Below are 27,431 nucleotides of genomic sequence, written 5' to 3'. Positions count from 1 at the left end.
ACTAGCGACTTGGCAAAAGAATTCTGGAGAAGGGACTTTCCTGCTTGCCCTCTGACTGTTTCCTTCCCAAATCAATGTATACAAGCACATGGAAATAATGCAAAAATATAACCAGACTTTTCCTCACTGATTGCTCCTCCTGTAGGAAACCAAGTTGCAGGATCCCAGAAACCTGTTACTGCTCAACAGTAAGTGAGTGTCGGAAAAGGGTCAGCAGTACCGTATGGACAGATTTCTAGGAAATCGCAGGTCCTCACAAGGGCACGATGTTATCACACATTTATCGGCTGACATGGTTCAGTTGGTCCCTCAGTTTCACAACCCCATCACTTTCCTTGATTTGAAAGGTGATGAGGAGGTGGAGAGGAGGAGAACAGATCAATATAAAGTCACATGCTAGCTGGAATTAGACCGTCCATCAGATTAACAGTGATATACTGGTGGATAAAAGGGTATCCCAAGCATAGCGGAATAAAGTGACGGAGCACACCTCATAACCATTGCGAGGTCAGAATAAAAGCCCACATCACTATCAGTTAAAGTGGAGCAGATGATGCTGAAGGAAGAAGGTTGGGTGGATGGTAGGGCTCATGAAAGGGACAACAAAGCAGGGCTTTGCCACCCTACCCTCCTGTGCAAGATTCAGTTCCAGTTCCTGATCCAGATGGACACAGGTCACGCTATTGAGGCCAGTCCAGAGGAGTTGCTTAACACCAGATAACTCTCTCCAGCACTCAGTACTTGCTGAGAATACTGGGATGCCCCTGGGTCACACACGTCTCATGCCTCAATCCTGTCTGACATCTTATTCCTAATGAACGAAAGGTGTATAAGGCTATATTATTTGATACCATGATTTTAAAGCAACAGCTGGAAGTATTGTGTCAAGCAAATCCCATGTTTTGTTGTGCCATTCCCTCAACTCTGATTTTTTCCTGGGTACACTTGAAGAAAGGGATAGCTTTTGATGATATACCCATACCTTTATACTTGTTTTACAAAGCCTATTCTGGAGCGCAATTATCTTTTTTGGTGGCTTGCTCCATCACTCACCATAAAAAAGGTCTGTATTTCTAACCATGGCTTCTAGAAGCTATAGTTGTAGTAATAAACAATAATAACAACAACAACAGCAATAATTATAGTTACATGAAAACAGTCCCTTACAAAATGAATGGACCTTTGTGAAGATAAATAGTCTTTAGAATATGATTACTGCTTTCACACAAAGGGTATAATTGATCATAAAGTAACAAGTTACACACTCTGAAATGCCTGTCTCATCATTCAGTAGGCAAATTACAATCCTTCATCAGCAATACAGTGACAGTGCACGGAACCTTAAGAGAGCGTTCGACATGGACATTTGTATCCCAGCAATTTCCATCCTCTAATGAGGCTGCTATATCTGCACAATAAGCATTTACCCCCGTTAAGGGAGCTGGAACACATATTCCCCCAGACACAAACTCTCAAAGCAGTTAACAGCCAGACGAATGAGTGTTTCCAGGGCCCACAGCTCCACACCACCAGCTTTCACACTAGGAATAGGGAGCGTTGAGGAGCATTCCTGTAGGAACGGGAAACAGAACTTCTGAAAATCCGAGGAAACCTTCTGCCGGCCACCTGTAGGCTTCGCTGCCAACTTCACCGGCAAGCACACGCCACCGCAGGATGCTCCCCGGGCAGCCCTGGGGGCCGGGGTGGAGGGAGGGTGGAGGGCAGCGATCCCGCCCCGGGGCGGGGGGCGGGAGAAGGGCGGGGGCGGCGGGCGCGTCCCGCGGGCTGCGGGCGGGCAGAGGCGAGAGAGGAGCGGCAGCCGGCCATGGTGCCCGCGCTGCTGCCGCCGCCGCCGCTGCTGCTGCTGCTGCTCCCGGTGCTCCCGCTGGCGCTGCTCCCGCTGCCCGCGGCGGGCGGGCTCTGCCCGTCCCGCTGCGCCTGCAGCCAGGGCGCGCTGCGCTGCCCAACCCCGCCGCAGGGGGCGCTGCCCGCGCCCGCCCGCGCGTAAGTACCGCGGGACCCGCGGGGGGACCGGGAGGGACAGCGGTGCCTTTCCCGCCGGGCGTGCGGGATGCTTGGAGCATCCCTCACCCCGCGGAGGTGGGGAGCTTGGGACTGAAGTTTTCAAACTGTCAAACTTTCAAACGAAACCCAGACGCGGAGTTTGGGTTCCCCCCCCCCTTAGGAAGGAGACGCACGTCCTCTCGGGACCTCTTCCCGGTGGGCAAAATGTCCCGCTCTCCACTGCCCTCAGTGACAGAGGGAAGGGGTGCGGGTATCAGGGCTTTCTGTGTTCTCCCGCTGTGGCAGGAGGCATAAGCTGCCTTTCCTATTTCAAAATCAGCGCTTTGTAGTGGCGTGGTTATCTTTTAAGAAATCTGATTAAAAGGTTGAGAGGTCTTAAACCTTCCATCAGTTCTGGGGTTTGTTTTTTCTTTCACAAATCTGTTGGACTTCTTGCAACCTCTTCTCCCAAAGTTTGTGCAATTAATTGTCCTGCCTATACTGAAGCATGAAAATCCTCCTCACTGTGCTCGTTGCCTCTTTTTGAGGTCCAGCTCAGTGACAAGTTATTGACTAATTTCTTTTCCCTCTCTGTTAGTTAAAAAGCTGCTCTGAGTCTTGACAGCTATTTTGATCCCTGCAGAGTGGTCCATCATATCTTTCTACCTAATTCTTCTCTGGGAATTAGTATTACATTATAGCAACAAGGAATCACGGGCATTCCCTTTCCCTGCTCCCACACCATACTCCAAGCTCATGGTCTAATAGACCACACCAAATAATTGTAGGTATTCAAGTGTTGTTTTGTTGTTTATGGGTTCAATTACAGCACTGATCTAAACAATCATGGCGTCAAAATATGGGATTAGAGGAGCAGCAGATAGGACAGTTGCCATTTCTAGGATCCATTGGTTATCTGTGGATTAACTGAGCTGCAGTTTTCTTATTGTGCCCCTTTTGGTAACAAAGCCTGTGTTTTCCATTTTCATCTGATTTGTTTGTAAATTTAACGTGCTCTTGAAATTCCCCAGGGATGATACTAGCCCTGATCTCCTCTTTCCTTTCTCCCTAGCTCAAGAGTTGATAGGAGGAAGAAAAGCTAAATTGTGTTAATCCAGAGCCATGTGAACCATTCCTCCAAAGTCAGAGATTTTAGAAAAATCTCTGTCCTGAGTTTGTTTTCCTGTATTTGTATTTCCCTGTGTTACCTTAGTGTCAGAGAAAGCAGAGCCCCTAGTAGAAGCTGGATACACTTTCCATAGTTATTACAACAAGCACTTTTCTTCACCAGTATTTGTACCACATGCAGAGTCAGCAGTGGATCGATCAAATCCACTGCCTGCAGCAGCAGAAACAAATAGGGAGGATAGTTTTTGCAGGGATTTCACATGTTTATTAGGGCAATGCAGGTCACAGCCCAGAGAGGTTATCAAAATCTCTAAACTTACATGATTTTATTTTCCTTTTTGGTTTACTCTTTTATTTCTCCTTTTTCCATCTGCCACCCCAAGAAGAAACCACATCTCAACCTCAGTGATCAGGTTAAGACAGATAATGGGTTTATGGCTGCTGCCAGTTATGTTTCACCGAGAGCCACAGGGCTAGGGAATGGATAAAAAAGAAGAGAAGAATTTTTTCCTTTCAACCTTTAAAATCACGTTTAATCGTGATGATTGTACACAAATTCCAGCTATTAGGCTGGCTGTAGAAAACAACTTTATAGTCAGAAAACAGTTCAACCAGAATTCTGCTCAATACTCCTACAAAGAAAATATTTACACTTGGTAAAAAAAAATCACCGTCTTTCAGTCTGCATTCATGGACATACCCAGCTCCTTCTACTTCCAAGTGACATCTAACCTGATTTATATTGAACCTGAAACTATATTATTAAATATCCATTTCTTTGTATTTGGGTTTTTTTTTTAACAGAAAGCTTATGTTCATCATGCAATTACAAAGCTGTAAAGGTGAATGTAGTCACTAACCCTACAGGTGTACATGTATTCTTGCTCTTTTTTTTAGTTCTTGTTCAACCTCTTTTACTTTCCTTTCATCTCTTCCTTTGATTTTCATGCTAGTGTCCATTTAGCTGTTGTCTTCCCCTCTCTCTTATTCATACAGCTTTTTGAGCTTTGTTAGTACTGACTCCCTCTCTTTCTATACTTTACCAATCTTTCTAGCTCTCTTCTCCCCTTGCACAGCTCTGTGTATGAGAGACAAAACAAGAGAACGTTGATTTTGTCCCCTTATAGTCACATGTCCCTGGGTGCACTTTGGTGCTTGCAAGTGCACTAGTAATTTTGGAAAAAAATGCTATTGCAGGTTGTTCCCAGCACAGTTCTTGGGGTGCCCATGTTCTTTCACTGGTGCAACTGTAACACAGAAACCAGGCCTTAGAAAAGTCCTTCTTAAAGGTATGGTCAGTAAAGAAAATAAACTCCAGTATGTAACTCCAGTTACATCTGAGCAATTCAAGCCCTGGTGCTGTAATGAGCTGTGCTTCCAAGTGTACTTCTGATAATTTGTTATATTCCAAGTATATGTCCTGTAGGGAAATTTCAGCTATTTTTCTTTACCCAGGTTTTTCTTGCCATGTCATATTATTGCTGTAAAGGGCTTTCAAAATTATTAGAATTCTGTCAGGTTGCAGAATTATTTGTTTTATACAGTTCTGAATTGACCCTACTTTTCTCAAGCTCCTGTTTTTAATTTGGACATTACACAAACACTATAGAACTTCCATTATTCAGACACCTTTGTATGCCATTTTGGCTATAGCTGCTATGCGTCTTCTTAGTCTCAGCAGAAAAATAATCTTTAATACACCATTACATTTTGAAACAAAATAAGATTTTCCTTCTTTTGAAATCTCATATGTACTTTTGGGTTTTTAAGCAAAGTTTAGGTGGAAAGGCACCCAACTCCAGCTCTACAGCAATGGGCATTGGATACCTAAGACCTTTTTGCCCCTTCAAAAACTTCCTTTCATAGTGATGTTCACTTTCCTGTACCTGTGTGTGCCCCTCTATGCAGAGCTTCTGCAGTAGGGTGAATGGCACATGATTAGGCACCAAATTACGAGACATCAAATTCAAAACTTGTAGCAAAAGCCTAAAGAACTCAGCAGTTCTACCATGTCTGCACTGGGGGCATATTTGGCTCTTTGGGATTGTCAAAAGAATTCAGTTTCAGGGCCAAAGTGTCTTTCATAGGAGGTATTGTGTCACCCATCATCACCTCATAGAAGGTACTCTTTGAGTGGTTGTGTGATATATTCAATATCATAGTTCGCATTTCAGGTAGGTAATGCCCAATATACAGGGCTTTAAAAATCAATGCCAACCCTTTACACTGCCCCCCAGAAGCTGATGAAAATCCTAGGAAAACAGTGCATTTCCAGCTGTGGTTTCAATCAGTGTTCACAATCCTCCCAAGTTAAGTCTAAGGTCACCACAAAATAAAATGCTTGCCAACAAGTCTACCCTATGCGTTCACCTTTCGAGCATTAAAAATACAAGTAATCCTATAAAATGGAGACACTAAAATATAGCAGCCAACCCAGCTACAATAAGTCACTCATACCTATTGCTATTGGACTTGTGAGGTTTTTTAATTATTTTTATTATTATTTATTGTCAGTTCAACTAAACACTTTTTGCAAAAGGCCAGTTTTGTAACACAGAGATTTCCTCCAGTGGTGTGAGTGGGCTTGGGCTTTGATTCCTGCTCAACAGGACTGGAAATAGTCCTGAGCTTTTGGGGCATCTAGGGCTCTCAAAAGCTTCTCTTGGAGCTTGAGCCTATGTGGTGGCACAGGAGCAGAGGCTTATCTTTTAGCGGATAAAAATTGTTGTCAGGTTGAATCAAGTTGCCTCTGCTATATCCCAGAAGCAAAAAATTTACAAGAGTGATTTTATGCCACTGCTTCCTTGGGATAGACTGCCCCATGAATATTTTCTAAAGAGCTCTTACTGCTCTGTTTTGTGAGATGCTTAATGGGATGAGGTAATGTCAATGCAGATAGTTTCAGCTATCAAGGTGAAATCACAAGAATTAAAAAATGAAAACCAGTGAAATTGAAATACGGAATGGATTAAGTGCCATCATGCAGTTTAACCTACATTACATATTAAAAGGGCTGGGTCGTCCCACTTAAATTAAACCACATGGCTGAGGTGGCTAAGCTCATATCACTGTTGCCAGAGGTTTTCTGCAGGCAGGGAGGGGGACTGGCACTCTGGGGAAGCAGGTCACTCCCGAGCCATGCACTGTTACAACCAGCACACTGCTCACCAGCACATCACAGGGAGGTAGGAGGCTCATGGGCTGATGTAATTAAAAGCCAAGGCTTGCTTTTATTTTTTGCACTTTCAGTCACATTTCTATTTCTTTTTTAAATGATAATACATTTGCAAGCAGTTTCACAAAAGGTATGCTTTGTTTTCCAAGGAGCCTGAGCTGATGGAGCAGTTATGAGAGCTTCCTGCTGCCAGGGTTATAGAGCAGGAATTTCTCAGCTTCTACTTTTTACTTCTTCCTGAAGTTCTTTTCCTTTCAGCTCAGAGTGTCAAGCGTACTGCAGGTTATCTCTACCTGTCTCTCCCTTCACGGAAAAATACCTTCTTCAAGCTGCATGACAGTTTCATTTCTGATTTAACCAAATCTCACACACAACAAAACATGCCAGCATCAATCTAGACCCAATCACAATAGTGTGAAAAACATATATATCCTTACAACACTCCTTTTAGGTAGGGAAGCATTGTTATTCCCAGTTTACTGACAAGAAGACAAGGTGCAAGGGAACTAAATTATTTGCCTGAAATCATACAGACTGTTTGGAACATAGGTGGGAAGTGAGTGCCAGGCTCATTAGTGCATCTAGATTTGTAACCCTCAGACATATGTGAGTGTGACAGCCTGCCATTATAATGTGTGGGTATGACATATATGTACATATAAAAAAAATACATACATACATATATAAAACTATAAACATTTAACATAAACAGTGATCAACGTAAACATATGTCTTCATATAAAGGATTATGACAAGAACAACAAAAAAAGCAAATTATATGAATAGCACGGAAACATTTCAGTCAAAAAGCTTTGTGGGGGATTTTTAAGGATGGGAAACAAATGTCTCTGACTAGATATTTGTAATTATAATGCAAAATGGAACAATTATCTGTTTGCACAGAGATAACATCTTGAAATACGTTAAATATTTTCCTATGGCCATTATCAGGGAAAGTGTGGTCATTGCTAGATAAATTGGCTGGTAGAAGTACTGTGTTTCAGATGTGGACTAGGGTGGTAAAATGCAAATCTGTCTCCCACATCATTATTAACTTCCTAGTCAGAGTAACTAAAAATTAAAAAGAAAAGTATTCACTCGCTTTGAATTAACTAACCACACTGACACAATTTATTAAAAAAATTAAAAAATACACTGTATCAGGCCTCATTTGGAGCTCTTCTGCACGTTGTACACAGCCAGAGCTTTGCCAGAGAATTCAGGATGCCATGCTGCAACATTACAGAGATACTGCTGGGCAGAGAACATGGTCCAGCAAATGCAAAGATACTGTTTTATAGAGAAAACTTTACATGAAACCCACTTCTGAGGATCTAACCTTAAATAGCCTATTGCTTCCTTTGACTGTGAACGTAGCAGCCCATTTTCATCAGGCTATAAATTTCCTTAGTAGGTTATGATTATTATTGATTTGATGGTGATTAGTCTCAAATTTATGCTGTTGAGGAACTGACCCAATATCCTTTGAATTCCATTTAACTGAGATCAATGACAAATGGATCAGGCCCCAGAGGTAAAGAGAACTGCAGGAAAAATGAAGTGGCATTATGCTTTATTGGTTTTCTCCCTACCCTAATGGTACAATCTATAAACAAGGAAACCCCATGCCTTACAATCCTTTCCTCCGTCTCTTCTTTATTTCAGATCCTTCACTCATCTCCCTGTAAAAGTAATCCCATCACATGCCTTTGAAGGACTTAGGGATGCCTTCATCATGTAAGTTGTCAATATTTTCCGTAAGTTTTTCCTTAATTTCTTGCTAAAAATTCTATCATAAACCCCCATCCCAAACAACATTCTTTTATAATAATATGAAAACATGTGATGAAAACATACTATTGATGAAAAAAAAAAACAAACCACTGGAGAAGGATAAACATAGCGTTTAGTTCTTATAAATGTTATATAAAAGGTCCTTTGGAAAGGTGGGATTTTTGACAATTGTTTAACAGATCACATAATGAAATATTAATCTTGTCGGAGAGAACTGGATACAGCTTAATAAGTGGTGAGAGGAGCTTTTGATTAGCAGAGGGAATAGATTTCTATCATCAAACATTACCACTGCAATGATAGCTTTGGCATTATATAATACCCAAATAAGATACTTCTTTGGCATTTTGCAGTGAAATATAAGCTTGGCAGAGCATCAGCAGAACTGCACTTTTTCTTTGATCTTTCAGTTTGCAAGTGCTGTAATTTTACACACTGAGTCTCTGTTGCTTCCCGACCCTTGGCTTTGTATCTATTTAACATCAAGGACTCAGACATAAGGCTCGTGTTACCCCTCTTGCCCCTTTTTCTGTTGTTACCCCAGCTGAAAGATGGCATGTTTGAGACTCCCTTATTTATTATTTTTTATTTTGTCTTCATGGAATGGCCTATAAAGAACAAAGTTGATGACACACCAATGCAATGAAGAACAGGGGAATGACCTCCCCCAGAACCTAAGCAGCAGTACAAATGCTGCTGCTTTCTTTTCGAGGTGCACTTTTTGCACTTCTCTGCTGCATGTATTCCCCTGCAATACAGTGTTGTAGTAGAATCCAGTGGCACTGTATTGTTGCATCCACTTGCATCTGAATGATTAATGAGAACTTTACCATTTTCACGCAGGAGACCAAATTAAACCTACAAAATTTCTCCTACCTGTATGACTTGAGGCTAAACTTTCCCAAAATGTATGCATGTTCTATTCTCCTCAGAGAATGGCTTGTTCATTGACACTTTCCCTTCCACAAAGAAAATTTAATTTGATTTCTTTGTGTCCCTTTAATGAATCTGTCCAAATGAACAGCGTAGAAATCAATGTATTTTTTATGAAGTAAATCTATAGAACACTTCATAATTTTATTGAATTTAGTATTGAATTAGTATTGCTTTTTAGAATGCATATTTTTAAATTACAAACCTCTAAATCATCTGTTTGGCAGCACATCACCCCCTGCAAATGAGATGATAAATTATTCTCACTGCCATAAGTCATTCCAATATATGTAAATGGAAAACCAGTGGCAGATGGGGGGATATTATGGAAGACACAAGTTTCAGACGCCAAACCCAAGTTCTTCAAGTTCTGTGAGCAGGCAGAACTTGCTCCCTCTCAGCCTGTAGTCTCTGAGGACCAGATGCCCAGCAAGCCACTTATTCTACATCCATCTTTCATTTATAAGTAACTAGTGCAATACCAAAAATAACATTCTCACTGAATTTGATGATGAAAAAAATCATTAATATTTCTGTAAGAAATACGAACATATTTACTATATGATTTCTAGTGTGCATCCTCCTTTGCCCCTACAAGTGAAATACAGAACTCATTCTGATTGAAGGAGTTTTATATCAACAGCAAAAGAAGTTGTTTTCTCATAATTGTAATTGAAATAAGCTAACTCTTAGAACTGTGACAATACTGACTGATTTTGTAGATGCATTCCAGTTGTTCAGAAAACATTTTTTTCTTGACAGTGTATAATCTTAGGTTTGCTTTGTGTGCCCTTCTAGTCAATTCTGTCAAGAAAAACACTGTTTTGAAAATCTTTCCCATATATATGCATCAATATGTACTACTTACTTTCAGGCTCAATTTTGCATAGCCCCACAAATCTTAATCTAACAGACATTTAACAAGCATTTAATAAGTGGATTGTTTTTCTCTGTGTTCAGTATTGGTTACTCTTGAATACAAATGGGGAATAGGAGCATCTGTACATCAAAATCCAAGAGTGCTGACAAAAACAGTCATGTTGGTCACTGTAATGATGAAAAAGAGTCACTTCCTTTCAGTTTGCATGCACGTAATGAAAATGGCATTCAAATCCAAAAATTACTCATAAAATGTGCTGAATCCATATTTATGCATTTCTACATCTGTGGATTAGATGACCATAATTCTGACTTGATAATAGCATATGAGCACCGTGAACATTATCTATATCGCTGCCCACAGAAATAAATTCACTAAGCAGGACCAAAGGCTGACAGGCTTGGGCTCACTCTATTTACATTAGTTCTGGCCCTTAGTCTCTACCTTACCTACAATTTACTGAGAAAATGGAGATTGGCTGTTACAGAGACACTTATTCCAAAGGGTTGGCATTCCCTTTTGCCAAGGCAGCAAAATGTTGGTCTGTCTCAAACCCCACTGGCATGGGCTCCCACGATGTCTGAGTGGAGGCACTGCTGCCAAACAAGAGGGGTTGAGCAACTGTGTATAAAAAAAGCAAATAGAGTGGAAAGCCCATTGCTGGTGGCTTTTCTGTTAATATGTTGCTTTGTGTCTCCCGTTTTCATTGTAGTGAAATCTCTCAGAGCGACTCCCTGGAGAGAATAGAAGCGAGTGCATTTGACAGCCTTCCCACCTTGTCTGAAATGTAAGCATCAGTTAAAAAAAGGCATCCATGTCCTGATTTAGGATCATCAAGGAGTAAACAGTCTGCAGAGAAGTATTCTTGGACCAAATCTGTCTCTATTACTTTGGTTGGCTTTAGTTGAGATCTATGATGAGAAACATTTCTCTCCAAAGTACCATATAAAATAGGGAGCGCTCTGTAAGGCCTGGCCTTGGAGATCTAAAGCATGCAAAGACATCCATGCCCGGAAAACCCTCTGCTTTCAGTGAGCTCGATGACAGGAGTGCAGCTCTATGTCTACTTCTACTGGAATTGTCAAGCTTTCTAAGCAGGGAAACAATTCGAGATGGCAACAGATGAGAAAAATCTTTCTTTTTGAAGATGCTGTTTTCAAAGTCCTACAGTATTTAAATTCAGCTGCTTAGTATGCATAGCTCTTCTTTCGAGCACTAAAATATTACTCAAACAGAACATGTACTGATTTTAAACTTGACCTGCATAGCACAGGCATATGAGAGAGAGAGTTAAAAGCAATGACTAGGAGAATGCTCTGAAATATTTAGTGAAATTGGAAACTATAAATCTGATTCAATATCTCATTACTGCCTTTTTCGCACAGCATGACCAGTGAGTGGCTTAAAATTGTGTAACTGGGGACAAATCCATCTCTTTTTTTTCATTTTTTTTTTTTTAATCTTGTATGTGAACGTCACCAAAGCCAGTTACTCACATAAGCAAGAGATACATATTTGTCCACCTCTGGTTGGGTCCAACTTCCACTAGAATCAATGGTGGGTTTAGGGAAGGAATAAAAGATCTGACCCCATGCATTCACCTACAGTTTATGGATAGCTTGACATATGTCTGTCATCCAAGACTAAAAAGCTAAGGAAGACCATTAAAGAGCTTCAGGAGGCTAACAACAAAACCTCTTTGAATCTCAAATGCTCTACAAGCCTCACATTGCAAGGGCTTGATGTCCCAAGCTGCACTCAAGTCAAAATTCAATGAGTGCTCTGGGTAGGTGGGTTCAATGGCATTCTTGAACTTCCAACTTTTCTTGCAATTTCATGTGCTAAAACCTTTGAATTTTGTAAGTCATGCATAGGGAGGGAGTTGAACTATAGTTACTGGACTTTAGGCAAACATAGATTTACCAGATAACGTAGGTGCAGAAAGTGCTCCTTGATAAAGAGATCTGCCTGGTTTTTGAGCGGCCACTGGCAAACAGGATTTCTCATACACTTCACTCCAGCTGCCAGTTTCTGCAGATCCATGCAGGCACCTGGTACTATGAACAACTGCTCTAAGGAAGTCCATGGTCCACTTCCACCAGTGACCAGGATATCCAAACCAGATCATCTCAGCTCAGTGAACTGCAAGAATTCAGGCACTGTCTTTTTTTGACTGCCCGACAATTATGGGCCATTTTTACTACCAACAGTGCTTCAAAATGCACCCAGTAGCATATTTGCAGACTGTTTTCTGAGAAAGCAAATCACAAGCAAAATTCAGTACCCTCCCAAATCTATAATGATTATAGCACTGAAATATTTTTCCCTTATTACAGATTGATCCTGAACACGAAAAATCTGCTGCACATTGAGCACGGAGCATTCAGAAATCTTTCAAGGCTAAAATACTTGTAAGAAAGAGTTGTATTCCTTTGCTTTTTGCTTTATTTATTCTTTTCTCTGAAGCAGACAAATCACTTAAAGGACTGTAAGGAAGAAAGAAGCTTTTCATGCATTATAGTATACTAGAAGTACATACATCATTTACAATAGCTTTAATGTATAGTTAACCAATAGTGATATCTTTCAATAGGCAAGAAAATAAAGTAAGCCAGGGCAGGGCAGGGCAGTGATGGACAAAACAGAAGTCTGCAAAGTAGTTCTGGTAAGTGCTTATTTCTAGAATAAAGCTTTCAGACTGACAGGGCACTATATAAAAGGGGTAACTCAAATCTGTTTCTCGTGTTTAATGTAGAGAGAAAGTGCTTCTCCAGGGCACTGCTTGAGAATTCTGCAAAACTTAATTTTTGTAGGTCTTACTAACACATTTGAAACCTAATTAAAAATTATATTTGTCACCTTTTAATGCACTGTTACACTCAAACCTACTAGGTCAACTTCTTGTTGCATCCACTCTGGTAATATTTTCTCCTATAAACAGGAATTATGCTTTTCTCTAGGAGCATTTGTAACACTGGAATAAGACAATTCCCAGACCTGACACAGATCTTCTCATTGGAAGCTCATTTTATTTTGTAAGTAGAGACACAACCTAGCCCAGCTGTGAGTCTTTTCCATCTTCTTCCTGGATTGCTGACAAAAATACCTCTTTTTCTTTCTTCCAAAGGGAGCTCTGTGATAACTTGCGTATGACAATTATACCACAAAATGCTTTCCAGGGGATGAACAATGAATCACTGACACTGTGAGTAAAATAATCCTAGCTCCAGTTCCTTCTGCGAGGATAACACTTCTCTTGAGAAAAGCAAGTTGACTTCATAAAAATTTTGACATTAAGCCCCATAAAATATATATCTCTATTGTGAGTTAAATTTGAAATGCTTAAGAAACATAGAGGTCTTCTTCAAGCTGAAGAACGAAGTTTTATGCAGAAGATAACTTCACATAGGAAAGAAAATAGAACAAGGGATCTAAATCTTCATCTTTGATGCAATGTTGCTTTTAAAAATACCGTCAACAGGATATAAACTCCAAAAGCTGCACTGGAGGCCAAAGTCTCTCTTCTTCCCTCAGGGGTGCAGTTTCATGAAATAGTGTTTTCAGGGGCCAAGCAGACTGAGAGAGCTGATTTAATACTGCTGAGCTTCAGCTGCACGGGATCCCTCTGAAGAAGAGGGACAGAGAGAGAAAAAAAATTGGTTCAAAGTACTGATGCTGCTTCTTACCCTGATTTTTTTGACTCAGCTTACATTGATTCCTATAACTCTCCACACCCAAGACTTTCCTTTTAGCCAACCATTGCTACAGCTACTTGTGAGATGGGTGGGTTTGATGCTGTGAGATGCCCCACCTGAGGAACACAGAAAGCAGCAGAAAGCCAAGGTGAGATGTCCTCTGCCAGCACAGCACAAACCATGTATGAATTTCACAGTGCCCTTGTCCTCACAAAAACTTCCATAAAGTCGTGTTGAAATAGGAAAAAATCACAGACTGAGCCTCTTTTCAGGATGTGGCCAAAATTTGGGTCTCCCAAGGAAGGACCCGCTGAGCAATAGAGGGCAGCAGCAGGCCACCTACTTCGTGCTGTAACCACAAAGACCAGTGTGGAGCCCAGTAAAGCACCTTTGTGGACCAGACTGCAGTACACATCCAAAATGGGAGCTTTGCCTTGAGACAAGCACGTACCAAAAGCCCTGCACAAAATTCCACGAATATTTGCACCTGCAAATGAGCTGTGCACACCAGCAAGAACTGCAGTTGGTGGACCAGGCTCTTCATCAAGCTGATGTGTCAGCATGACAGTAATTTCAACACAGATTTTATGTATTGACCAATACCTTCTGAAACCAATAGAGGAAGTGGGCATAAATGTGACTGAATGCTGCTCCTACACGATGCTAAAGAGGAGCAATTGCTTAGATTAGTGCATCATTTCATCTTATGACCCTCTTTCCTCCCAACAAGTTCTCAAAATAACTTCAGCAAAATTATGATTCTGCTAATGGTGCAGGAAAATGAACATAAAAGAGATGGAGAAAGGTGCTTAAAGTTTTTACTGTAACCCTAAAGTGTATTAAGTGGGAGTGAGTCTAAGACAGGGAAGAGCCAACAATCATTTTTTTTCTCCCATCCTTTTGTGATAAGGAGCTCATCAGAAGAAGAAAAGAATTGTCTTAGCAGCGGTTTCCTAATTGTAGAGCTACATGTTAACTCCACCCCATGCAGTTAGCTGTAATTAGCTGAAGTAATTCCTCTTGTTACAGCATGGTCTGGTGAAACACAAGTAATCTATGAAGGTATAAAGTCAGCCTGCAGTAATACTTTGCACTACAAATAGCTAAATTAGCCTTTTCAATAGTTAATGTTTCATGTGGATGGGGAAATCGATCCTACATACAGTTGTGGCTTTTAAGGGAATCACTAATTTCAGCAGTGTGCTTAGGTGCCTTCTCCTATCAAATGTAGCCAGGTGCTCCACACACTTCAGTTATTCTTGGGAGCAGGCTCCATAGGCCCACTTTGTGCTCTCCCAAAAGCAGGTGGAAAAGCAATAACAGAAATGTTGTTTAATTTATAAATTGTGCCAAGTTTTCTATTATGACTTAATAATAAATAAAAAATATTTATATACAAGTGACTATATTGAATTTGTATTGGAAACATGAACTTAATATCACAAATGCATATTGATAGACCCATAGGTTAGATCTCCCAGTGAAGGAAAAGAGCTGGACTTCAGGTGTAGGAGAGCCCAGCCTTTAAGTATCTGGCCCCAGGGTGGGGAATCAAGAACAAAGAAAGGCATCAAGGGTCCCTGTGCAGTGCAAGGGACAGCAAGGTTTCCACTGCACAAATCAAGCCTGGCAGCAGCACTTTGGAGAAGCTGGTAACTCACTGACTGCTGGATGATGCACAACTTGCCCCTGCCTCTCTACAAAGCTGCCTCTTGGGCTGCTGGAAGATTTGTGTGTCCACAGAGGATCTAAAATCCAGCAGCACCCTCCAGGCTTTAGAGTTGCTTTCCACCTGACACTTCTCTAGCCCTGGATTTGCACTTGCTGATACCACAAAATCCAGGTCTTCTGTCTCCAGATTGTTGTCTGTGTGCCAGAAACAGCTTACCTGGAGTAATGTCTTATTTCTGGATCTCAGCCGCAGGTAGGCACAGACAAACCCCTCAGAGGGGAGAGGATCTGAACATCAGCAGAAGTTCTCTTCAGCAGCTAAACAGGAAGGTGCTTAGGGAATTTAAACTGCAACTTTCTTAGAGTCAGCGTAAGTTGTGCTATAGTTACCTTTGTTCTTTATAAGCAAACCCTCTAAACATTAAAATGAATGCAGCATTAAGGTTTTAAACTTGCAATACATACCATAATCTCGCCTTTACCAAATCCTTTTTCCTTACACACTTTTTTTAATCCCCAGCAAATTGTATAAAAATGGATTTGAAGATATCCACAGCCATGCCTTCAATGGGACAAAGCTGAATCAACTGTGAGTATGTTTTCCCTCCTCAGTAATAAACAGTTCAGTAAATAATAATTCAAACACAGTCAAAGGGTCTTCCTTCAGCTTAACTGACTGTGTCTTGTATTTCCCAATACTCATGAGAAAAATACATCTTTCAGTGTTAATCCTGCAGCTCTTACTGCTTTGTCTGAAACACCATCCCTTAGAGTATAGCAGTTTTTATGAGAAAAGCTCATAATTTTTAATAAAATTTCATAAATTCTGAAATTTAGCAGTAACAGTGGAAAACTTGAAACCACAGCCAAAACTGAGGAACCTACAGTTTATGTCTGGAAACATCAATAGTTTTTAAATCCCTCTCACATGCTCTGGGACTAGCCTCTTGTTTTGGGCAAAACTTTTGCTGCATTTTTGTACACTGCCACCACAATGAAAGAACTAGCCTGGTCGTCCCTACTTTAAGTGAGGAAAATTTGGAATTTATCAGGTTTAACTGTAGATGATAACAATCTGATGGCATCAGCAGAGGGAGAGGTCACATGGGAATTACAAGTACTCCCCAGACAGGTATTGCAAAAACCACCTATGTGATGGGAGAAGGAATTGAAATAGGTGTGAGAAGGAAAACCAAAAAAGGGATATTTTAAAAAACAGATGTAAAGAGAGTTCATGTTTGAATCCACAGAATTCTGAAGGACAATAAGAACCTCAGGCGGATACACAACGATGCTTTGAGAGGGGCCACAGGGCCAGATGTCCTGTAAGTATCCACTCTGTTACCTGAGTGTCCCATGGGAACTGTGCTGTGCCACATGGGCTGTGACATCACAACAAACACAAGCTTTGAGTCTGGAAAGAGATTTGATCTCTTACCCTCTGTTTATGAAGTGAAAACATGTCAATGAGATGCCATGAAATTACAGGGCAAAAGGCTCGGTTTGCTCTATGACAGACACCCATCAGCCATTTCTACTGTTGGGATTGACCTCCACCTCTTAGATATTTTGGGCTTTGCTTTATTTGTGTCAGATTCTCGTGATCCTTTTCCTGTGTCTTATATTCTAACATTGCAAGGTAACTTGTTCTTCAGTAGCATGGATATTTTTTACAATGCATTATTTTAGAATTTAGTTATAAAAGTGAACTAGCTGATTGCATGCTATAAGGTTGTGCTGAATAAAACACATTATTATCATCCTCATGATTTATTAATCAAGTACTTATTGGAGGGCTGCACTGGCTGTAACTCCATGCAGTAAAACACAGCATGTTGTTCTGTAAATAGCACTCAGTGCTGCACGTGCCTTTTTTGTTCCTTTCATTGGTACTTTACGGTACACAGCATTACTAATATCATTTTCACAACTGTAGCCTTTTTTCCCTTGTTTAATGGCCTGACTCTGAAAATCCTTATTCCTGTTGATGGCCTTTCCTCACACAAAGAGCCCCTCTGAAGTTACTCCAACCCAAGCTGCTTAAGTTTGTGTTGGCAAGAATGATGGATTCTTTTGGGGCTTTAATTGGTAGCCGTTTAATTAAAACACCTAGAACAGCCCTTCAGAGCCAAGCAGAGAGCCAGGAGGGTGTCCTACCTGTTAGCTGGCTGGAGAGTCACATTTTCCCACTTTCCTCTCTCTGTGTCTGGCTTAAAGAGCCATCCCTCACTCCACGCACAGTGAATTTCAAGAGAGAGGTCAGGGCACAGCACCTGGAGCGGTGGGCTTCAGTTTTTCCAGGACAAAGTGAGCTCCTTGCCTCGCTGGGGGCTCCTGAGCCACAGGCATACTCTTACCCCACTGCTCTGTAGTTTCACCGATCGTGTTTCTGAACTGGGTATCAGGTGCTGAAGCGGCTTTGTAGATTTAGACCTTTGTGAAAAGTTGAGTTGCTGTTGCCTACTGTCATTTGGTGCTTTGGTGGCATTTTTATAGGTGTGAAAAGAAAAGAGAATGCTCTCTTTGTTCCACAGGGATATTTCTTCAACAGCGCTGGAGTCCCTGCCTAGTTACGGGCTTGAGGCCATTCAAGTCTTAAATGCAACATCATCTTACTCGTTAAAGAGACTGCCACCACTGGATAAATTCAGCAGTCTCCTGGAAGCTGTTCTAACATATCCCAGCCACTGCTGTGCTTTTCGAAATCTGAGGACAGAAAAGTAAGTCCAAATAGCACATTATTGTACTGCGGTACTTCAGAAGCTCCAAAATGCCAATTCTTCTTTATTCAGCTCACAAGGTTTGATTATCTTTATTCCAGTAGCAGCGAAGCTGTGGTGTGTAGCAGGGCCTTGCATGAAACAACAGATCTCTGCTAAAGCCAGGAAAATGATGTCCGTTTATTTTAGAGCAGAAATGGATCCCATCCTGTGCCCTGGATCTGCCAGCAGGAACATTAGTCTAAGTTTGCTTAAAGCTTAAATATTTTTCTTGGTATCTCAATTAAAAAGCCTACTGGCATGCAGAAGGTAGATCTTGATCAACAGTATGTTGCCTTAAGAAAAAAAAAAAAAGAAACCCTGTAGCCTTTAGCTATGTAGCTTAATTAATACAGGTGATATGATGACATAGTAGAAAAGGCAGGCTTCCAATTACCCACTAAAATTAGGGCCTGACACAAGTCTATAGAAAGATATTACTTGGTTTAGTTCCAATCATTTCAGATACTAGACAGTATTGTTCTCCCCACAATTGGAAATCATGGCACAGAGAGAGCTTTGCATCAGCTAATTTGAAACAGCCAATCTGAGACAACTGGAGCTAATTTTTCAGCATTTATGTTTCAAAGAAACCAACCCTCTGTTGGTAGCCAAAGCTACCCCAAATCAATTTAGTTTGAGCTGTGAGGATGCCTTGTTTCTCATCTGTCTCAAACGAATGCTACAGAAAAAACGTACTGAGCAGTCAGTTGTGAGCAGCCTGATCTGTGTCACTTGCATGCCTTCACTTCAGAACTGTCTTGCAAGGGCAGAGTGGAATACAATTCTTTAGGCTAAAATTAGGGGTGATGCTATGCTTATTCTGCCTACCTCATTTTACTAAGGGGTCCTTGATTCTGCAAGAATAGAGCAAAGATTCTACTGTCAAGGGTTTCCGTTGCTACTGAACTCTGATTCAGTCCAAGATCAAGACTCTGAGTGTAATAAATGCAGAAGCAACTCTTGGACAGAAAGAAAAAAAAGTTCTGATAAAGAAAACTACATTTCTGATGAATTTTTGGGTACCTGATTTTGCAACATGACCATGCTCTGTAAGAACTGGGGTGCTATAGAAAGTCACTTTCTTATATTAAGTGACTGCTTTCTTAGTGAAGTGGGGGCAGGGAAACTCCATGCACATCAGGAAACGACTGCTCCCCTCCCTGTGGCATCAGCAGGGTTCAGAGCAGTGCTAATGCATTACCTGTCTGCACAGCACTGCCTGCTGGAAAAACCCTGTACAAGCAAGAGGCTGTTATCTCCTATATGACCAGCTACTACAAAGGAATAAGAGGCCTATCTCTGTCTGTTTTTCCTTGTCATCTATTGATGACAACAGAATCATAGAATCATAGAATCGATTGGGTTGGAAAAGACCTCCGAGATCATCGAGTCCAACCCTTGGTCCAAATCCAGTCCATTTACTAGATCATGGCACTCAGTGCCACGTCCAATCTGCGTTTAAAAATCTCCAGGGATGGTGAATCCACCACCTCTCTGGGCAGCCCATTCCAATGCCTGATTACTCTCTCTGTAAAGAATTTTCTCCTGATATCCAACTTAAATTTCCCCTGGCGGAGCTTAAGCCCGTGCCCCCTTGTCCTATTGCTGAGTGCCTGAGAGAAGAGACCAACCCCCACCCGGCTAGAACTTCCCTTCAGGTAGTTATAGATGGTGATGAGGTCACCTCTGAGCCTCCTCTTCTCCAGGCTAAACAACCCCAGCTCCCTCAGCCTCTCCCCATAGGACTTATGCTCCAGTCCCTTCACCAGCCTTGTTGCTCTTCTCTGGACCCGCTCCAGCACCTCAATATCCTTTCTGAACTGAGGGGCCCAGAACTGAACACAATACTCAAGGTGTGGCCTCACCAACGCAGAGTACAGGGGAAGGATCACTTCCCTGCTCCTGCTGGCCACGCTATTTTTGATACAGGACAAGATCCCATTGGCCTTCTTGGCCACCTGGGCACACTGTTGGCTCATGTTGAGCTTCCTGTCAATTAGTACCCCCAGGTCCCTTTCTGCCTGGCTGCTTTCCAGCCACTCTGTGCCCAGCCTGTAGCGCTGCAGGGGGTTGTTGTGGCCAAAGTGCAGGACCCGGCACTTGGCTTTATTGAACTTCATCCCATTGGAATCAGCCCATCTCTCAAGTCTATCCAGATCCCTCTGCAGAGCCCTCCTGCCTTCCAGCTGATCGACACTCCCTCCCAATTTGGTGTCATCAGCAAATTTGCTGATGATGGACTCAATCCCCTCATCTAAATCATCAATAAAGATGTTAAACAGGACTGGACCCAACACAGACCCCTGGGGAACGCCACTGGTGACCGGCTGCCAGCTGGATGCAGCTCCATTCACCAGCACTCTCTGGGCCCGACCCTCCAGCCAGCTCCTAATCCAGGAGAGGGTACACTTGTCCAAGCCATGGGCTACCAGCTTTTCCAGGAGTATATTATGGGAGGCAGTGTCAAAGGCCTTGCTGAAGTCCAGATAGACCACATCCACAGCCTTCCCCTCATCCACCAGGCGGGTCACCTGATCGTAAAAAGAGATCAGGTTGGTCAGACAGGACCTGCCCCTCCTAAACCCATGCTGGCTGGGTCTAATCCCTTGTCCATCCTGAAGGCGCTGTGTGATTGCACTCAGGATGATCTGCTCCATAACCCTGCCAGGCACTGAGGTCAGGCTGACAGGCCTGTAGTTGCCAGGGTCCTGCTTGCAGCCTTTTTTGTGGATTGGGGTGACATTCGCCAACCTCCAATCATCTGGGACCTTCCCAGAGAGCCAGGACTGTTGGAAGATGATGGAGAGCGGTTTGGCAAGCTCTTCTGCCAGCTCCCTCATCACCCTGGGATGGATCCCGTCTGGTCCTATAGACTTGTTAGGATCCAGCTGGCTCAGTAAGTCGCTAACTACATCCTCCTGGAATACAGGAGGGCTATTCAGCTCTCTGTCTCTGTCTGTCTGCTCTAGAGGCCAGTTGTCCTGAGGGCCACCTGTCTTACTGCTAAAAACTGAGGCAAAGTAGGTGTTAAGTACCTCAGCCTTCTCCTCATCTTTGTTAACTATATTTCCCTCCAAGTCCAACAGAGAATTGAGGTTTTCCTTGCCCCTCCTTTTGCTATTAATGTATTTATAAAAGGACTTTTTGTTATCCCTAACTGAATTAGCCAAATTAACTTCAAATTCCACTTTTCTTTCCCTAATTTTTTTCCTGCATGACCTAGCTCTCTTCGTAAATTCTTCATAAGTAGCCAGCCCTTTTTTCCACAGTCTGTAAACTTTCTTTTTATCCCTGATTTCTTTCAGAACCTCCCTATTTAACCAAGCCGGCCGTCTTCCCCTCCGGCTGGCCTTTCGGCACACTGGAATAGCCTGTTCCTGTGCGCTCAAAATTGCCTGTTTGAAGCATGTCCATCCCTCCTGGACCCCCTTGCCTTTAAGGGTTGTTTCCCAGGGTATGCCCTGAATTAGTTTTTTGAATAGGCCAAAATCTGCCCTCCGGAAGTCCAGAGTAGAGGTTTTAATGATGGCTCTCCTTACATCCCTGAGGATTGAAAATTCTATTATTTCGTGGTCACTATGCCCCAGGCGGCCTCCAACCACTACATCATCCACCAGCCCCTCTCTGTTTGTAAACAGTAGGTCTAGCAGGGCCTTACCCCTGGTAGGCTCATTTACCAGTTGATGAAGGAAATTATCCTCTATACACTCCAGGAACCTCCTTGACTGCCTCTTCTCTGCAGTATGAAGCTCCCAGCAGATATCCGGCAGGTTAAAGTCACCCACAAGCACAAGGGCTTGGAGACTGAGACCTCCCAAGACCTTGCCAGGTTACACAGGGAAGAATCTGTGTGGTTTTGTATAATCATGGTCACAGAGCTGCAGCCTGTTTCTATCTCCTTGTACCTCCTTCTTGTTGCCATGTACTCTACATACAGTCAACCCACCAGTTCTTACTCCCCATGTCCCAAAAATATATATATAGCACCTATAGACTGCACTCTCTAATCGGTGAAATATGGTGCCAAGATAGGAGAATAAAGTCCTCAGACTAAATATTTTTGAGATTTGTGAGGTTCAATTGTGGTGTACTTATTCCCTGAGCCATGTAAGGGAGGTGGAAGGTAGCATTCAGTTCCCTAGACTTTCTTATACTTGCTTATATGTGGCAGGGGGAGAGGAGGAAGCAGGTGCACCCTGTCTTCAAGAAATTAAAAGAAAAAAATCATTTCTGTTGCCATCCTGTTGTTATAACCATCACGCAGGGTCTTAGATTGGTATCTTATTTCTCTCATTATACATAGAACGTCCTATAAGTTTCCAGGTGTCTGATTCTCTTAAGAGTACACAAATGAGCTTAGTGTTTTTGCTGGTTCTTTCTACTGCTGTTGCAGCAGTGAGGTGAGACAAAGCCATTTTCATTCATACTGATAGAGTACCTGGCCCATACTTTCAAAGCCCCAAAATCAGAGATTTTGCCAAATATGTCGTCTTTCAACTTGTTCTTTTCAAACTGCTTTACTTCAAACATTAAAGTCTACATCCAGATCCCAGACAGTTTTTAAAATATTCACCTGTGGAAGAATAACCCCATGCTTGGGGCTGGGGCTGACCTACTGAAAAGCAGCTCTGCAGAGAAGGACCCGGGGGTTCTGAGGGACAACAGGCTGTCTATGAGCCAGCAGTGTGTCCTTGTGGCCAAGGAGGCCAATGGGATCCTGAGGTGCATTAGAAAAAGCATTGCCAGCAGGACAAGGCGGGTGATCCTGCCCCTCTACTCAGCCCTAGTAGGTGCATCTGGAGTGCTGTGTCCGGTTCTGGGCTCTTCGGTACAGGGGGTACATGGAGCTCCTGGAGTGGGTCCAGCAGAGGGTGAAAAGGATGATTAAGGACATCTCTGTTACCAGGAAAGACTGAGGGAGCTGGGCCTGTTCAGCCTAAAGAAGAGACAGCTCAGAGGCAACCCTCTCAATGTCTATAAGTATCTGAAGGGAGGATGTCAAGAGGATGGAGCCAGGCTCTTCCCAGTGGTGGTGAGCAATAGAACAAGAGGCAACAGGCAGAAACTGATGCACAGGAAGTTCCACCTGAATATGAGGAAGAACTTCTTTCCTATGCAGGGCACCATGCACTGGAACAGATTGACCAGAGAGGGTGTGGAGTCTCCCTCACTGGAAATGGTTCAAGAACTGTCTAGATGCAATCCTGTGCCATGTGTTCTAGGATGACCCTGCTTGAGCAGGGAGGTTGGACCAGGAGAGTCACTGTGGTCCCTTCCAACTAGGCCCATTCTGTGATTCTGTGTTGGGCCAGCTGTTAACAGTCACTTCTCTAAAAGCCAGTGTGACTGCTACCATTCATACTGGTGGAAAATCTGGCCCACTTCAATACAATATTTCAACACATACCTTTTAATTTCAGCTTGAGTTATTTCACTGTAAAAGAATACATCATAAACAACAAACAAGCTGAAAGACCATCCTTACAGCCCTCCATTTGGTCCTGCCTATTGTCACAGTATTTGAAGCCTTCTCCTTTCTTCTTCCAGATGTCTACGTGAATATTCGTGCTGCCATGACACCAAACTCTAATTTGCCTTACATATCTGTGAAGATCACTTGCAGAGAAGACAGGATTTTGGCCAAAATTCAGCTTGAAACTTAACTTTCTTTTCATCCTTCTTGCAGACAAAATTCATTCCTTTCCATTTTTGACAACTTCTCCAAAGAGTGTGAAAATACCATGAGGAAACCAACTAACGAAATACTGTGAGTACCTCTCTGCATACAGATGCTGGAAGTAGCAAATACAGACTTCCCTCTGCTGCTGTTCATGAGTTTTTCTTAAACAGCATGTCTTTGGCTGCCAATTCAGTCACCCTTACAAGTTGCACAGTGGTAATTTTACTATCATTAAACCAAGATTTGTGATTTTGATGCTCAAAAGAAAAGGGAAAAAAACCCTTCATGATATCATGAGCTTTACTCACTCCAGTTTCTCTTCTGAATTCTTGAAAGGCTTTCAAAACAGTTATTAAATATTTTTAAAAGTGAATGGCCTACATGGAGACTTTCCGTGCCCTGAGATAATTGCAGTTGTTAGTGTGATTCAAATAAGAGCTGCTACTGTTAATATTTTTATTTTTGCCTATAGAAAGGCTAATTAGAAGTCTGTATATCAGTAGTTTTCCATGGTAGAAATAGAGTCCCTGAGTTAGAAGTGTGATGACCCCATGCCAGTGGTTTACTCGGTCTAAACATGTCTTTTCATATCATAAGAGTTTTGTCTGAGAGTGTTCAGTGTGACAATGAGAAGGGCTAATATCAAAACTGTGGTGTTGACCATGCTGGATTACACAGGCTCTAACCCAGTATTCAAGGGAGAAGTTTAAGGATTTGCTATTATTCACCCCTCTACAGCTAAATGGGAGACCTTGGGACTTCCCAGCAGCCCTGATGTGGCGTCAAAGCATTGTAAAGTCTAGAAAAAACAAGGTTATGGTCACAAAATTTCAGTTGCTAAATACAGCTGAAATGTGATTGATTCATTGGAGTAATGACTTCATTGGACATTATCTTGTTTGCTGGTTGGTGAGGCCTCCTACACTTGCCATTTGGTTTTATCTATCTGTTTGCTTTGGAATGGCATCTGTTGCACTCCTCCTGTGCATTAAACAGTCTGCCCAGCCTATTGGGTCCTGAAGCTTTTTGCTTTGGTAAATCCCAATCCCAGCAATTCTTAATTATATTAAGCAGATGGAAGTAAGCTCATGGTTCATGGTCTGAATGGCTGCAGAACCACAGCAGAAATCATCTGAAAGTCCTAAGTTCTTATTATTAAAAAAAAAAAAAAAAAAAAAAGCTGCTTGCTCATGGCAGCATGTTTACACTGCCTCTCAGAAAATCACAATCATTTTTTATTAATAAATAGAATCAAATGTATTCCCTGCTCTTCCAGTTTAAACAAGGCAAGTAATTGCAAGACATTGGCCAGTTTTTCTTATACGAAGAGTTAGGATGACAAGATTTGGAAGTTATTTGCTCAACAGGAATAGCTGAAAAGCAGCTCTGCTTCATTTGCCAGTTAAGACCCTGCTCCAGAACTATCATTTAATGTACATACTTCAGTAGATGTGGAAGCATAAGCATGTATTTAAGTTAACCCAAAGCTACCAGTTTTCTCTAGAGTTGTCCCTCAGAGATGCTTTCCATGTCTCACGCTGCTGACTGAGTGTTTGCCCACCAAACACTCACAGTCAGGATGACTGGGAAGTTGTGAAATAGGTACCTTTTATGGCAGGGAAATGCCATAAAAGACAGTGTTTCGTTTAAAGTATTTCTTCTTTGGTGGCCTTATCACCACACTCTTGATGACCCAGAGATTAAGGAGGTCTATTTTGAACACCTAAAACGTTTATAATTAGGCACTGGGTCCAGACTAGATTTAATAAATTCCTAGCCATCAAAATTATTTAGTTAACATGCACTTCTGCTCCTTGCTTTATAATACTGCAAATATCAAATCCCTCAGTACTTCCCAAGTCATACATAGTCTCAGGAATTCATTTGCTAAGTGCCTTTCCTAAGGGAGGTAACTGCACACAGTTATCTTAGGTTATTTTAGTGTGGCTTCTATAACTGTCTGATAAACCTATATGCTTCAAACCTGTAATCCATCAATTCAAGTGTAACTGTAGTTTGGACTACAGTCAACTGACAGCATGAGAACGATGGCTCACTTACAAAGCAATCACAATAAAGTACTTACAAATAAGTGAGTTGTATAAGAAAGCATTCCCATGGGTATGACTGTGACCTCTGCTGCTCTCCAAGGCTGCTACCCAAACACAAAGCATCCTTACAAGGCTTCATTATTTGTAAACACTCTGTAGAAACACGTGTAGGAAGTCACTGTTTTAAAACAACTGTTATCTGTTGTATTTTACAAAAGACTGCGAGCAGCATGAAACAAATAATTCACTTCTATTCGGGGGGGTTGTGTTTTTTTGATGGTTACAGATACGATTCTAACAACACATTGCTGTGGTCAGCAGGAAAGAACATACATTCCTTCACAGATGAAGAAAACTCTCCTTACAGTTACTCAGCCATTTTCGAAGACGGCGAAATGACCGGCTTTGACTTTGAGTATGACTTTTGCCAGCCGAAAGTATTCACATGCACTCCAGAACCAGATGCATTTAATCCCTGCGAGGACATCCTGGGATACAGCTTTCTCAGGGTCCTGATCTGGTTTATAAACATCCTTGCCATTGCCGGTAACTTCACCGTCCTCCTCGTTCTCATAACCAGCCATTATAAGCTCACTGTTCCTCGCTTCCTCATGTGCAACCTCTCCTTCGCCGACTTCTGCATGGGACTTTACCTGCTGCTCATCGCCTCTGTGGACGCCCAGACGAGCGGTCAGTACTACAACCACGCCATAGACTGGCAGACGGGCAGCGGCTGCAGCACCGCCGGCTTCTTCACGGTGTTTGCCAGCGAGCTGTCGGTGTACACGCTCACGGTGATCACCGTGGAACGGTGGCACACCATCACCTACGCCATGCAGCTGGATCGGAAGCTGCGGCTGCGGCACGCCATGCCCATCATGCTCGGGGGCTGGATATTCTCCATTGTGATAGCAGTGCTGCCTCTCTTAGGGGTCAGCAGTTACATGAAGGTCAGCATTTGTTTGCCCATGGATATTGAGACGGGTCTTTCCCAAGCCTACATACTGCTGATCTTGGTGCTGAATGTTGTTGCCTTCATTGTCATTTGCGCTTGCTACATTAAGATTTACATCGCTGTTCAGAACCCAGAGCTGGTAGCTGCCAATAAAGATACCAAAGTGGCCAAGAGAATGGCAATACTGATATTCACGGACTTTACCTGCATGGCCCCCATCTCCTTTTTTGCCATATCCGCTGCCTTTAAAGTTCCTCTCATCACAGTGACCAACTCCAAGATCCTGCTGGTCTTGTTTTACCCTGTCAACTCCTGTGCAAACCCATTTCTCTACGCAATTTTCACCAAAGCATTTCGAAGGGATTTCTTTCTGCTGATGAGCAAGCTCGGTTGCTGCAAGAGCCAAGCAGAGCTTTACAGGATGAACTATTTCTCTGCTTATGCCTCCAACTGCAAGAACGGCGGCTCAGCCACAGCCCCCAGCAAAGCCTCACAAGCGCTGCTGCTCCTGTCGGCGTTAGAGAAGCCATATCCTGCAGTGCGAGACAAAATGTCTTACAAGGAAAATTAAACCAGAGTGCCAAGAGATGCAGCACTTTGCAAGGCCAGTTGTAATTATTCTAGTAACTAGGGATTATTTTCTAATGTCCTGAGCATTTCACAATAAATAAAAATGCCAGTCAATAATTCTTAAGCAACATAA

The 27,431-nt window shown here is 42.3% G+C and overlaps 1 protein-coding gene and 1 long non-coding RNA gene across 2 annotated transcripts; one reads left to right on the top strand and one right to left on the bottom strand.

Annotated features, from left to right (window-relative positions):
- Nucleotides 1–1,825: 1,825 nt before the first annotated feature.
- LHCGR (luteinizing hormone/choriogonadotropin receptor) lies at nucleotides 1,826–27,431 on the top strand. Its single transcript, XM_027710819.2, is given in 12 exon segments — nucleotides 1,826–2,004; nucleotides 7,973–8,044; nucleotides 10,627–10,701; nucleotides 12,251–12,325; nucleotides 12,875–12,949; nucleotides 13,042–13,119; nucleotides 15,801–15,869; nucleotides 16,531–16,605; nucleotides 17,815–18,000; nucleotides 23,729–23,809; nucleotides 26,060–27,263; nucleotides 27,265–27,431. Coding segments are annotated over 12 exon segments (2,286 nt in total). The 3' UTR covers nucleotides 27,382–27,431.
- LOC113982524 lies at nucleotides 12,924–16,595 on the bottom strand. Its single transcript, XR_003538787.2, has 3 exons — nucleotides 16,566–16,595; nucleotides 15,498–15,598; nucleotides 12,924–13,539 (listed from the first exon to the last, which is right to left on the bottom strand). It is a non-coding gene; the product is annotated as an uncharacterized LOC113982524 (long non-coding RNA).

The sequence above is a fragment of the Pipra filicauda genome, unplaced genomic scaffold (assembly GCF_003945595.2).
Source record: "Pipra filicauda isolate LSUMZ 115617 unplaced genomic scaffold, ASM394559v2 scaffold143_size2779998_pilon, whole genome shotgun sequence".
NCBI classification, from domain to species: domain Eukaryota; kingdom Metazoa; phylum Chordata; class Aves; order Passeriformes; family Pipridae; genus Pipra; species Pipra filicauda.
Note: the sequence above shows the minus strand (reverse complement) of the source record. Positions and strands in the feature narration are given on the sequence as shown.